The 14,018-nt window shown below is 41.3% G+C and overlaps 1 protein-coding gene across 1 annotated transcript in view; it reads left to right on the top strand.

The window, feature by feature from the left end:
* The first annotated feature begins 5,886 nt into the window (after window positions 1-5,886).
* The window catches only part of IL20RA (interleukin 20 receptor, alpha), an 11,810-nt gene continuing 3,678 nt past the window's right edge, over window positions 5,887-14,018 (top strand). The window contains exons 1-5 of the mRNA XM_009319088.1: window positions 5,887-6,013; window positions 7,870-8,048; window positions 8,707-8,882; window positions 10,528-10,672; window positions 11,217-11,356. Of these exons, the coding sequence (XP_009317363.1) occupies window positions 5,940-6,013; window positions 7,870-8,048; window positions 8,707-8,882; window positions 10,528-10,672; window positions 11,217-11,356 (714 nt within the window). The 5' untranslated portion in view covers window positions 5,887-5,939. The remainder of the gene's footprint in view (window positions 6,014-7,869; window positions 8,049-8,706; window positions 8,883-10,527; window positions 10,673-11,216; window positions 11,357-14,018) is intronic.

The following is a 14,018-nucleotide window of genomic DNA, read 5'->3' as shown; positions in this document are numbered from 1 at the left end:
CTGCATGGCCAGTGCCAGCTTGCTTGAGGCTGCAGATGTGCCAGAAAAGACAGCCCCAACCCTCTGCTAGCGAGTGCCACAAAACACGATGCTAAATGGACATTTGTTCTGACTGAGTATGACCATTTTTATGTTATGCTTAGGCATGCGTTTGGGGGAGTATTTTTCACTGAGAACAACATAACATTGGAACAGATGAGCTGGAGGAAGAAAAGAGAGCAAAAATTCCTTAAAAAATGAAGAGCAGCAGCATCGTAGAAGGAGCAAGCAAGATTTCACAGGAGTTTGGTGGAAGTCACCCAAAGCTGAACAGAAAGACTAAAGAAAGGGCAGTGGCTTACAGCATTGCCAGAAGCAAATGTTTGGTGTCCTAGATTGCTCCTAAATTGCTTGATGCTTCACTGGTGGGTGTAAGCTCCCGCTGCAAAAAGGTGAATCAGGATCTCAGCCTGTTTGAGAGGCTGCCCTCTCACCGAGGTGTGTGAGCATAGATTAGATCTGTGGCCTTGAAGTGGCACCTGCAATTTGCTGAGGCACAGGGAGTACCTGCAGGGTTGCCCGTAAATTTGGTGCCCGGTACAAAGGAGCCGCTTCCATCAGAGGTGCTCCCAAGGGCCACTTTCGTATAAGAAAATACAAGAGTAATTGAAGCCAAGTCTCTGTCATTGTCAGAAAAGGAGTTCCTCGTTTAAATTCTGAGACAATTGTATGGGAGAGGAGTCCCTGGGTTCTCCTGCTGTGGCTACTGGGAAAAGCTGTGTTGCAGTAAGGCTCACCTTTTGTCTTAATGCTTTCCACATCACTCAGTGTCTTAAATTATATCTTAGAGTTGTCTAAAGAAGCCCTGTGACCTTCTTTGTGGTTTTATTTTATTGGATAATTTGGTGTTTGCACCCTTGTAACCATGCCACAGTAAAATACAGCAGACGATCGCTCTGCTTGAGAGCGGTGCAGTCAACAACAGTACTTACACAGGAGGCATTTCTGTGCCAACAGGTCAGCTTTCAGTGGGTCCCCGGCCTTCTCCCCAACCCAGAAGTATAGCCAGTGACAGAAGAGAAAAAGCTATATTTTTATGTATTTGTGTATTTTTATGCTTTGCAGCTGCTAGGTTACCTAACACAAGTTAAAAGTCAACAAATCTGTTCATACCAGGAGGGCACGGGTAGTTGCAGCTGTATTTGTTCTGTAGCGTTGAGATTAAACACAGCTGTTTGTCACTGGCTAGGCAGTGGTGCCTCCACTGGTCACACTGGAAATTGTGTGTGTTTATATTTGTATTTGTGTACATGTGTGTGTATGCATGTGTGGATAGACAGATAGATAGATACGGGAAACTAAGTTTTGCATAGTACCGACTCCAGCAAAGCACATACCTGGCAGGGAGCTCTACACTCCCTGCTAAACTGACCACGTTTTTAAACCCAGCAGACACTTTCACAAAGAGAAGATGAGGCACCTGCCATGCAGTCTTTTACTCATGTGAATAATCTCACTGACGTCAGTGGGTTTTTTCGCTCACACGTGAAGGTGTTTTCAGGCTAAGTCATGTCTATTTTGGAGAGTCTCACAATAGCTTATTCTAAGATCAGGACTTGGCTTTTCGTTGTGGTGGTGAAGTTTGCAAGCCTATATTACTACTTTCTTTCCAGTTCAGGTGTGCAGAGTCATGAAGATGTAAAGAATGATATTACTCAAGGTTTGATTTGCAGCATTTCCAAAGACAGTAATAAGGGCTCCAGGTTTTTCCATGCAAGAAATAAATAAAGTGACTTGGTTACACTGGGAAGTGATGACAGCCGTTGCAGACTATCGATGAGACAGACTAAACCTGATTTCTGCTCTCACATAGGCCAGTACGAACTGAAAATACTCCATGTGACACCCATGCCATTAATCCCGGTTAATGGAAATAAAATCAGAATGTAACTGGATATATTGTGTTAAAAGACAAGATACTGAAATAAGCAGCTGATGCACATACTTGAGTCCTTTCCTGACTGATAACCATGGAACATACAACCTCTACGTATGATCTATTTTCTACACATGCCTCCTGACACTATTGAGCGTCGAATAGACGTGAAGGAGTTTATTCTTAACTCTTCCTGGAGAAATAGGGGAGTATGGTAGTTTTATTCTTGTTTTACAGATGCAGAACTGAGGAATAAACAACTTGCATGATTTGTTGTAAGGGCAAACAGAAGCCTTTACTGAAGGGGCAAGACCAGAAATAGAAACCAAATCTCTGCTTTTGCAGCAAATGGAAAGTTAACGGTCTCGGTCCCTCTGCCTTCCAAATCACACTGAGCTGGGGGCAGGTAGGAGCACGCTGGCAGTGTTGTAATGCTTTAGATCTTGTAAAGATACAGTCTGTGGGTTCTGCCTGCTGAGATTGGCTCGTCTGCTGCAGTCAGTGTTTCTGTTTTGAAACTTCATTTACCACAGCAGAAACCACACTGGGAGGAGGGGAATTTAAAAAAAAAAAAGACAAAAAACGCCTTTGCATGTTACTAGTTTAAAAATATTTTAATGTAACAGACAAATGCACGACTCTTACTACTTTAAAATGTGCTCCAGGAATATAAATGTTTTTATGCAAAGATGGACAAATGTTGAAAGGTACAGGCAAACAAAAACTATTCAGAAAACCAATGGAAGTAATTTACCTTGTCTGTGATGAGCTGGCTGCCTCCGGCCAGTTCAATTCGGTGACTATGGATTAGCCTGAAAAGCAGCACACATTTTAAAAACTTTTAAAGAAAAAAGGTGTGAAAAGTGAGCTGTTAGGGACTTTTTTAGCTGTCCTGTAGCTGATTTAGCAGTACCACTGCCAAATTTAACAGTCCAAAGCCAGATTTATCAGATAGTTAAGAAGGCCTATCAAAATGGGGCTGGCAGTGACCTTAAGAGATGACCCAGTCCGTCCCACTAGCCCTCAGCAGAATCAGCTATATTAGTGTCATTTCTGGCAGATGTTTCTCTAATCTGCCCTTCGAAACATCCAGCAGCCCTCCCAGGTGACCCATCCTCACGTGTCGCTCCTCTTCCTGCAAGGTGTTACTCCCAGTGCCTCCTTTCTTGTCAAAACTGAACTCCATTCCTTTTCCTCCTTGTTCGTGGTGGACATGGAGGATAGATTATCCTTCTCGTGCAAAGACTTACAGTGTTCCCCGCCGCTCCTCCCTGGACAAGGTGCAGCTCTGATAAGTTTAACTGCCGAAGAAGCAGATATCAAGGCTGATAGGCTTGACCTCCGTCTCCACTGGAGGGAGAGAGATGCACCCAGACTGGTCCATCCTAACTAGAGAGATGAACCAACCTATGGAAGAGTTGTCTTCCTCTGCTCTTTATGGCCACTGCAAAGTAGATGCCTCTCTCAGAGCCCAAGTTACCAGAGACAAATCTCCTCCTCATCTGCTGCTGTTTAAGGGCTAGAATTTTTTTAATCTTTCCTCCGGAGGTTTTTGGACCGTGAAGTATATACTGTATTCTTCTCCAGACTGTTTTAATGTTAAATCTCTCCTTGTTGGGCTTTTTAGCTTTTCCTCATTGTTTTTTAATGAGAAGCCTTTTATGGCTTTGATTCCCAGCAATCTAAGAAAATACCGACGTTGTATTTCCTCCTACTTGGGAACTGCAGCAGAAAGTTTGTTTGTGCCTCAGTTCCTTCCTCCCTTTCTACATGGATTGCCTGGTTGCCTTTCTCAGGGCTTGGGCAGGATTAAGTGACTTCTGGTTTGGGGGTTTTTTGTTTGTTTGGGTTTTTTTTAAATCTCTTATTCCCGGTTGTTGATTATGCAGTTGATGTGTTTCCCGAAGTCGCATACATTTTAGTGCTGGGATGTGGTACAAAGAATGAAACTTGATGCATGGATGATTTCTCGTAGTCCATGTAATGCTGCTTTTGGTTTGTTCTTCTTAGTAGCATGCACATTAGTGGTTTGGGAGCTTCTCTATTTTACTGAACAGATGTTGCAAATTTTAGGCTGTTTTCTTTGCTCTCTTGGGCAGCTTCATCTTTACATCTGGATCAGTTTCACCTAAAGCCATTCCAGAGGACATTTATTTCGGGGGAAATCAAAACCTTTTATTTTCTAGGTTCTGTATCTCCCACTTGGAAGCAAATGCAGATTCCTGGAGGTCTCTTTCTGCTGCTTTCACATCCCCTGGCATCCTGAAACTTTTTTTATGTCATTATAACTGAGTCTATAGTTTGAGCTTTTGCAAGATGACTGTCACTGGGCATTTCTGTGTCCAAGTGTTCAAGGAAATGGGACTTTCTACATACTTTTTGTAAATAAATAAGCTTTCCCTAAGGACTATACCTGATGAAACTTGTTCTCCGACCAGAAAAAAATTTGAAAGCCACTGAACTCTAGCTAACTGCTAGAGATAAGAGACCAACATTAGAAATACCCTCCATAAGCAGCTTTATGTGAAGATACAGATGCAGGCATATACCGGAGTTTGTTTGGAACATTAACATACAGCTGGAGGCTTAGAAATCCCAGAGTTTCCACCGAGATGGTTTAAAGTAATTGGTCTCTGCAGAATTGCAAGGAGATTGTTTTAATAAATGTATTGAAGAGAAAAGCTTTTACTGTTTGGCTCAAAGACAGCTAGAAGTCAGCAAGCTAATCAGAAAAATGGTGGTGACTTTTACTTACAAAAGCAACTATATGTTACATATACAGGAGGATGAACACTATTACTCTAGTAATAGTGAAATATACTACAAAAAACCCTTAAGGTCTGCTTAAGGAAGTAACAAAGGTCAAGGACTATTAATTCAGACAAGTTCCCGCTGTTTGTGTTAATATCCTTTATTTCCCCCTTTCTTTGTCCTTTTTCTTGTGTTAAGAGCTAGAATTGCATCCTTGGAGGAAGAGCTTAAAGGGTTTTGAAAAGTCCTGAAGAACCACAGATTCACTTTTTCTCTTCCCCATTATGCCCTTGTGGCCACTCGCAACGAGAAGGTCCTTCCCAGCAGCTGCAACTTCAGTGCTGGTCTCAGGGTTGCTCCCATGGGCGCAGCTCTCATGGCAGGAGGTGCTGCGGATTGAGTCACAACTTGGAGCTTGGGATTCTGCCTCTGGGCCCACGGGCCTCCGTTTTGCAAGCAATTTAGCAATGTGAACATCTCCATTAAATTTATTAGATTAGGAGTGTGTATTAGGAAGACGTGAAACTGGGCTCTTAAGAGCCCCAGATTTCCTTGCTTATTCATTTCAAAAGCTGGTGCAGTGAACAGCAATTTAGATGAATGACCTAACAGTAGGTGTTCGCTTTTGACTTTCTGGAGAATCAACGTGGTAGATTAAATGATGCTGGGGCTATTATGATCATCCAGACTGATTCTTCAGTGTGAAGTCATACTTCTGTTTGTAAAGCTGTGTTTGCAGTAGACTCCACATGTCATTTTGAAAATACCTGGTTTGATTTTTAAAAGTCTGCTCAGCTACAAGAAGAATTCTACTGAAGCATCAAGGATATTTTTTACAATTTCTAGTGTTAAATTGTTCTGATATTCAAATACCTTTACAATTTTAAAAACACGTGTCTCTTCTAGGCTGAACTTTTCTAGCTTTAGCTTCCAGTCCCTGGACATTTCTATGCCAATGTCTGTCATAAATGGCAAAGCCATTTTTGTTAGAGAAAAAACACATTCATACAGATGGAGTCTGGGAGTGCACTAGCTAGGGACACGTTTGAAAAAACTGAATTTCCATGGCCACCAACCTTGTGCTTTTAATGACAAGAAAGGCAGTATGTAGAATTTTATGGCTTACTTAAAAATAAGTATCTTTTTTGGTTAACTTGGAAGCATATGTATTTGCAGATTCTTAGTGTATGTTGTTCCTTTCTTATTTTCTTTCTCAGGAGAGTTGTATTGTTCTTTGCCCAACCCTAGGAATGTCCATTTTGAATCTATAAACATGAAGAATGTCCTTCACTGGTCAGCACCAGAAGGCATAGGAGATGGAGTACTCTACAAGGTGAAGTATTCAGTGTAAGTTGGCTTGTTTATTTTATCCCCCACTAACTTTTATTTTAGCATTTTAAATATTAATTTAAAAAATCTTTATGCAAGATAGGGCTGCTAAAATGTAAAGAAAGAAGAATTAAAATGTGGGTTAGACTTAAGCAATATGATTTTTAACTTTTACTTCTGGTACTGCTTACTTCAGATCCAGTTAAAAAATTTATAAGACTCTTATCCTATTAAAGAAGCGTAGGATGCAACATGGAAACTTTCAGGGGCATAAATGAGACAGAAGCAGGAAGAAGGACTGTGCTGTGGATTGGCATCTGTACGCATTAGCCTTCTGTACACATTTAAATGGATCTGGAGGTGTAGTATTTAATAGAATATTAAGAGCACCCAGTGTTTTGTTGGTCTTTTCTAGCAGACCCAACTCCCACAGATTTCTTCTGATCCTGCAGACCTCTTTAGTCTAGGAGAAAATCCACTGAAGTTATCGAATATTGTAGAAAACCAAGTAACGTGATTGGAATCAGGTCCTTCTATTTTCAAGGTCTGCACCTTTGTAGGATATCAAGAAATTTGAGTGAAGACCAGAATCCATTTCCTTTATTCCCACCAAGAGAGCACTGGGTCATTCTGCAGGACAGTGCTGGAAGTTTAGCTTATAAATAGGCATAGCACTGTAGTCATGGATGATGTGATGCTCCCAGTCTAATATGAACACTTCCCTCAGCCTAGTAATTTTTTCATGACACTAAAACAAATCTAGATCTCCAGAAGCTTTCTATAACTTATACTGGCTACTAAAAAAAGCAAGGAGTTGCTTCTACAATCAGGGACTGTAACCTCTTTGCCCGGATCTTGTTCGCTGTGCTAACAGAGGAGCGACGTAGTCCACCTCCTAGAAAAGGGGAGAGCGCGCAGTAACTATGGAATGAACAATAATTGTGTAGCAGGTAAAATCCTCAGAAAGCACTAGCTATGCTGACTCTGCAGGGTGAGCTGGTCCACGGAAGAGTCTGTAGTCATAGGTATGGCAGTCTCTCACACTGAAGACAGAAATACTCCGATGTGCTTCTACCTGCCTAGGAGAGCAAGGCCTTGAGCTAGGTGGAAAATGCTGGTGAATGATACTGTCCTGCAGTCGTGTAGAAGCTGCCACATGCCCTTACTAATTAGCAGCCAAAGGGGAATTCTCTTCAGCATAATGTGAATTTGAGGAGCAGGAGCTTCTGAGCAAATCCAGGCAGGAATTTTCTAAGGAAACCTTGATTTCTTCGACTAATTTATAAGAGTTGGTCAGTACTGAGGCATGGTTGGTGGCATGTATATGCCCCTTTTTCAACTAGAAGGGTTTTGAAGTTCATTGTATTCCAATGGAGTCTTTCTTTTAAACAAGAAAAAGAAGTCAGCAATGAGTAGTCTCCTGTCCACTTATCTTGGAGACCCTGAGCATCATCTGCCTCCGTACACCAGGATGAGCCGCTGACCATTCTGACAGAACTCTTTGTCTCTATATAAATAGTTATCCTGACTCTGTTATCCTGTGCTTAGAGTTTAAACTAAAGCTGTGGGGACTGAAGTTGAGAGATCTCTGGTCTGTGTAAGCAAAACTGGACTTAGATTGGTATCAGTAGCATCCCAGTTAGTTCCATATGGCCTCTTCTGGATAGGGCCTATGATTTATTTTTCATTAAAACCTGTGGAAATCTTGTGTTTTATCTCAGCTGAAGTTGGGAATTCCTTGAAATTGCAGATTTCTGCAAAACAAGCAAACTGTTTTATCAGCCGTAATACCAGTTTCTGTGTTATATTATCAGGTGACTAATATCACGGCAATAGCTTTTGTACAGCTCCTTTCTCTTTCTTTTTTAATATAGGTACGGGGTTGGCAAATGGATTAGAAAGCCAGAATGCAGGAATATCAACAGAACATGGTGTGACCTCTCCAGTGAGACCTCTGACTACGAAGAACAATACTACGCGAGCGTTAAAGCCTTCCTAAATGGGATGTGCTCTAACTGGACGGAGACCACACGATTCAACCCTCTTACAGACAGTAAGGAAAGCTAATCACACAGCCAGATGTTCAATGGCCTTGATTAATACTGTGTGCTCAGACTGCATGTGCCTTCATAGCGTATGATATTTTAATTTTAACATGAGGTTAGATTTTTTTGCAGTTGTTTCACACTTATGCTTTTGGCAGAAATAATTGAAATAATCATATTAGAATTTGGATATATGTGTGTTATATATACTGAATACTCTCTTATGCTATGGTAAAGCTTTACTCAAGGCAAATAAAAGCTGTGGCACATTCACAGTATAAAGAACTCTGATTTTGAAAAGGCTCTGTTAAACCAAGCAGTAATCATACTTTAGAGCACAATGTCTCTTATCTGTGCCAGATAATCTGAGAACGTACTGGTAATTTAGCTTGTTTTAGCAAATTGAGTTTCAAGGTTGTTTATCCTGCGAAGGCACAGGAATTCTTAGGCAAAATTCCAAGTCAGTATTCACCTTCTCACTGTAAAGATCCTCTTAGTTATCTGATAAAATAATTTTCTACCAATATAAATGAATTGTTTGAAGTCCTACTTAGGCTCCCCAAAACATTACAAAAATTTAATATCATCCACTTTAAGAAACTGCATGGTCAAATCAGTGTGCCTCTGCTGCATTTGACTGCTTTTTGTACATGTTCATTTTTCCAGCTAAAATTGATCCACCCATGGTAAGTGTATCTTCTACTGAGAAATCTATTTCAATCATTCTGACTGCTCCTGAGAAGTGGAAGAGAAGTCCTGAGGGAGAATCCGTATCTCTGCTTCAAGTGTATCCTGGCCTGCAATACAACGTGTCTGTCCTCAACAAAAAAACAAAGAAGCGGGTAAGCTTTGACAAGGCTGTAGGCACTGGTTAAATCTGCTCTGTGCTTCCTGAAACATGCTTTGTCCGTAACAGCGAGAATCGAAATAGGATTCACAGCCTTATAGGAATTGTAGGATCATTCAGGTTGGAAGGGAGCTCAGGAGGTCTCTAGTCCAAAGTCCTGTTCAAAGCAGCATTGGTTGTGAGCTCAGACCAGGTTGCTCAGGGTTTGTCCAGTTGCATCCTGAAAACCTCCAAGGATGGAGACCGCACAACCTGTTCCACTGCTTGACTGTCCTCTTGGGGGAAAAAGTGCTTCTTTATATCCAGTCTGAACCTCCCTTTTTCAACTTACGTCCATAGTCTCTCATCTTCCCACCATTCAGCGCTGTGAAGAGCCTGGCTCCATCTTCTCGATGACCTCCCTGGGTCATCCTGGGGGCTGCTGTTAGGTCCCCCTGAAGCCATCTCTTCTTTCCCAGGTGGAACAAGCTCCAGTTCCTCAGCCTCTCCTCACAGAGCAGTGCTCCAGCCCCAGCCATCTTGATGATCCTCTACTAAATCTACTCCAGTTTGTTAGTCTTTTCTGTATCAGGGGAACAAAACTGGACACGGTATTCTAGATGTGGTCTGATGAGCGCTGAGTGGAGGGGGATAATCCCTCCCCTCCATCTGCTGCCTCTTCTCCTGTTAGCACAGCCCAGGATGCTGCGTTGCCTCCTTTTCTGCAAGGGCATGTTGCTGGCTTACGTTCAGCTTGCTGCCTGTCCCTAGTCCTCTTCGGCAGAGCTGCTCGTCGGCCAGTCAGTCTACTGGCAATACTCGCAATATATCGTGACAAAGTGCATCCTTTGCCAGGACACCACCATATCTGAATATCTTCATTCATCTGTCTCTGCAGATTTACGTTTCATTAGCAAGTAGTAGCTCCCAGCATAAACACAGTAGATGAGGAAGAGTTCAGTGATCAGTTACAAAAACATTAATTCTTCTGTTCCCATGCTCCAGGCACAATCTCTGTCTGGCAGATCTCTGAATTTCCTGAAAAGAGACAGAAACTTTACAGCAAAAAAGGTCACCTTCTGTCAAAGGGGATATTAAAATGCCAAGATTAGCAATTAGAGGTATACAAAAGTTTTTTTGGTTTTGGTTGGTTGGTTTTTTAATAAAGATGCTTGACATAGAGCAATTACTTTACCTTGAACTCCAAGATCTACATAACACCCATTATTCTAAGGCTCCTATCTTTACCAGAACATCCCAATTTGAAAGATCTTGTGGAACTGTACCATGTGCCTTTCATTGGCCTATGTGTCAGGGCAGGGCTGGAGTGATGCTTTCACTCTGTTGCAATATCAGCATGAGAATGTGGGCTAGTGGTGGCACACAGTCCTACTTCATATAAAGCATGAAATTGTTCAGTAGTGGTAGAAGAATGATTGAACGGAAGATAAAATATTCAGAGAGGATGTGACCTAATAAATAACTTGAGTTTTGATTGCATTTGGAAAAAAAGGATGCAGCTGGCAGTTCTTACAGTATCATTATTCTTTCTAGAAAATTTGTGTGCTTGTGACACATTTTGTACATAAGATCTTTACTTTTCTGTAAGTGAGGAGGTAAAGGGGAAAAAAACCCCCCTTTTTTTTTTTTATGTCTTCCAGTGGTTCTTCTCCGTCAGCAACAACACCTTGGTTGTGCCATGGTTAGAACCTGGAACAGCTTATTGTGTCAGCGCACAGATATATGTCACCACACCACTTTTGCACAGTGGGTTCTCCAAAGAATACTGCATTGCTACTTTGAAAGGTATGTGTAAGCTGGCAAATTACAAAAAGAAGATGCAAGTTAGAAAAGTCATGGTGACTGAGTTCAAGTTTTTTATGTATCCATTCTGAGAGTGAAAAGCTAGCATTGTTTCTCCCCTCTCTGTGCATTTGTACCGATGAAAAAATCTTTGCTTTTAATAAAATATATCTGGGATCTATTGACTGGAGGGTACGACAGTACCTCTGAAGGAAAGGGTCTGCATTCTTTGAGTCTTAGTGAATGGATAATATTTTTTCTCCTTGAATGAGGTTTGGGAGTGGCAGAGCTGGGTCAGTCTGAGTTTAGCAACAGGATAACCTGAGGGAGGGGTTGTTACTTCTTTTTAGAATTTAATTTATAATTTAGATAATAATAAAATTTTGTCCGGTAGCTCAAATGTCATTTTTTAAGATTTCCTGCAGATTCCTTGCTTATCTAAACTGTTTGCATCCCATATCCAAAAAGCAACATGGTGAATGCACATTGCTATCTGAATACCTTAAAAAGTTGCTCAGCACAATGAAACCTTTTGTTTTGTTAACAGATAAAATGGCAGATGAGACTATAACAATCGTATTTGGATATGTTCTGCCTATCATGCTGGCTGTCCTTTTTATTTCAATGACATGCTATTGTGTGCACAGGTATATTCACGTCAGCAAACAGAAACACCCAACAAACCTGGTAAGTGTTCTTTGTTGCTGGATGACGTAGCCAGCCTTGGTGCTCACAGCAGAGCTGTGCATTTTCCGGCGCTTCGAGTCAGCTGGTAGGAAACCATGGCTAGCTGCAAATAAAAGCTCTAGTTGCCACTCAGATCAAGAACATCACATCACATTGAGGGTTAATAAATGCAAGAAAAACAGAGTAATAACTCAAGTTAGCAACTGTGTCTAAAAAGATGACCAGATCTGAAAAAGTGACCAGAGCTAATGAGGACCAGGATGGAGCTGTTTGTTTGGGAAGAGTCATTGCCATAAGCGAGGTCTGAGGTGCACCGAGGCAAGTTCTGTTAGGAAGTCAGCACTCCCTGAATTTATCTAGGAAGAAGCACAGTAGAGATTCGGTGAACAGAAGTTATTAATTGGTTGAAATCAGAAATAAGAAGAGAAGATAACTGGGCAGTGCAGAAACCCCATGATGTTTTCTTGGACTATTACTGGGTATTACATTTTACCATTTAATTGTGATTGTGAAGGATTTAGCACATGTACATCATACAGATAATTTAATCTGGATTTCAAGAATACTTTCAAATACTGCACTGTTTACTAACACCCAAAAATGTACCAACAAAGGCATTCTGTTATTTAGACAGCCCAAATACACTTTCTACCTAAAAATGTTTGCAAGTTTCTTAGAGCTGTGAAGTTTGTTTATTTTTAGAAAGAACATGTAAAGTGTAAGAAACACTACTGGTTTCCAGCTGATAAGCCCAGCAGAGCTTTCTCACAGCTATCTCTAAACAAGTTGCTCAACCATAAACATGCAATTACAATAATGAATGAACACTTTGATGTTAATCCAATCTGCATGACATGGGAGGTACAGAGGAGTTGGTTTCAACATGCTGATCTTTCTGAAGAAATCTAGAGCAGCGTAGAGGTGATAGGAGAAATGTTCACAGGGGGACTGAATGCTTCATGAAGGGTTCAGAAGGAGTAGAGCAGCTACTGCTGCAGTGCGTTCAGATGTGCACAGACACACTTCCTGCACCTGACGAGGCACCAGCTTTATCACAGAGTCGTGGAATCACAGAGTGGTTTGGGTTGGAAGGGACCTTCAAGGATCATCTAGTCCAACTACCTTGCCGTGGACAGGGGCGTCTCTCACTAGATCAGGTTGCTCAAAGCTCCATCCAACCTGACTTTGAACACTTGCAATGAGGGGCACCCACAACTTCTCTGGGCAACCTGTTTTGGTGCTTCATCACCCTCATAGTAAAGAGTTTCTTCCTTATGTCCAATCTAAATCTACCCTCTTTCAGTTTAAAACCATTGTCCCTTGTCGCTACAGGCCCTGGTAAAAAGTCTTTCTCTATCTCTCTTGCTCTTTATTCTTCATCCTGGGAGGCAGGGCATGGTAGGGGTAGACAGCTTGGTCTCCCTTGGAGAGCTAGCAGGACAGGGCTCTTTACAGTCAGAGAACATAAAAAAATTCCCGCTCAACAGCAGACTAAACTCCAACTCCAGGATTCTCTTCTTTTATAAATGTATTATTTATATGTTGGGGTTTTTTTAATGTCCATTGCACTTTTTTATGACCACCTTGAAAGCTTTAATTTTATATCTCCAACTCTGGGTTCAGTTACATGTTAAGGTAACAAATAAATATAGACTTGGTATTTTAATGAGGCTTACTGCTTTTCCCAACCTACAGACTACTCCACATGGGCACTCCGTGTAGTCAAGGAGAAGCGGAATAAGCAGTTTGTTTTGGTCCAGCACTTCTGACCTGGACGAGCTTTCAGACTACCCGGTACATAGATTAGTAGTCTTAGTCTTCCATTCAAGCTTGAAAACACTGATGTGCAGCTTCTGGTTGGTTTTCTATTGCACTTCCCTTTACGGACTGCTCATACAGTATTTATTTCTGGTAGAAATAGTACTCATTTCAGAAAGATTCCTATTGTTTAACTAGATGATTTATCATAGAGTCACAAAAGCAGTCTGTGAGAGACTGCACAATGCAGGCTCCATACGCTGCACTTCAACCTTATGTATAGCTTCCTCTCTGAAAGGAAACCTGATATTATTTAATTCTCTGTAAGCTATACCTTAACATGGTACATGAGACTGTGCTTGTGGGATGTGGTTTTGACTGCACTTCCTCTTCACCAGTTAAAAAGAGTGGAATAGATTCTGTAATCTGTGACCCAAGGACAACTCTGATGTTTTCTTCAAAGTCACTTGAGTTTGTGCTGGTGGAAACAAAACCAGAATTTGACAGAATTGTTCTAACCGTTATTTTGACATGGAGAAGATGAGAAAAGGGAAATTAGAGCTGGTGATAATATAGTTTTACTTTGGATAGAATTAAAGTGGAGCATATTAACACTTCTGGAGGTTTATATGATGAACTTCCTTCTTCCCTAAATTGACATATTGAATCCTAATAAGGTCTAGCCTGGTCTTATATTTTAAAAATCTGTAACGGTAGAATAGAATAGACTATATCAGTTGGAAGTGACCTACAATGATCATCTAGTCCAACTGCCTGACCAATTCAGGGCTGACCAAGTTAAAGCATGTTATTAAGGGCACTGTCCAAATGCCTCTTAAACACTGATAGGCTTGGGGCATCGACCACCTCTCTAGGAAGCCTGTTCCAGTGTTTGACCACCCTC

This window comes from Pygoscelis adeliae, unplaced genomic scaffold (assembly GCF_000699105.1).
Source record: "Pygoscelis adeliae isolate BGI_AS28 unplaced genomic scaffold, ASM69910v1 Scaffold172, whole genome shotgun sequence".
In the NCBI taxonomy this organism is placed as follows: domain Eukaryota; kingdom Metazoa; phylum Chordata; class Aves; order Sphenisciformes; family Spheniscidae; genus Pygoscelis; species Pygoscelis adeliae.
This window is presented reverse-complemented; position numbering and strand designations above follow the sequence as displayed.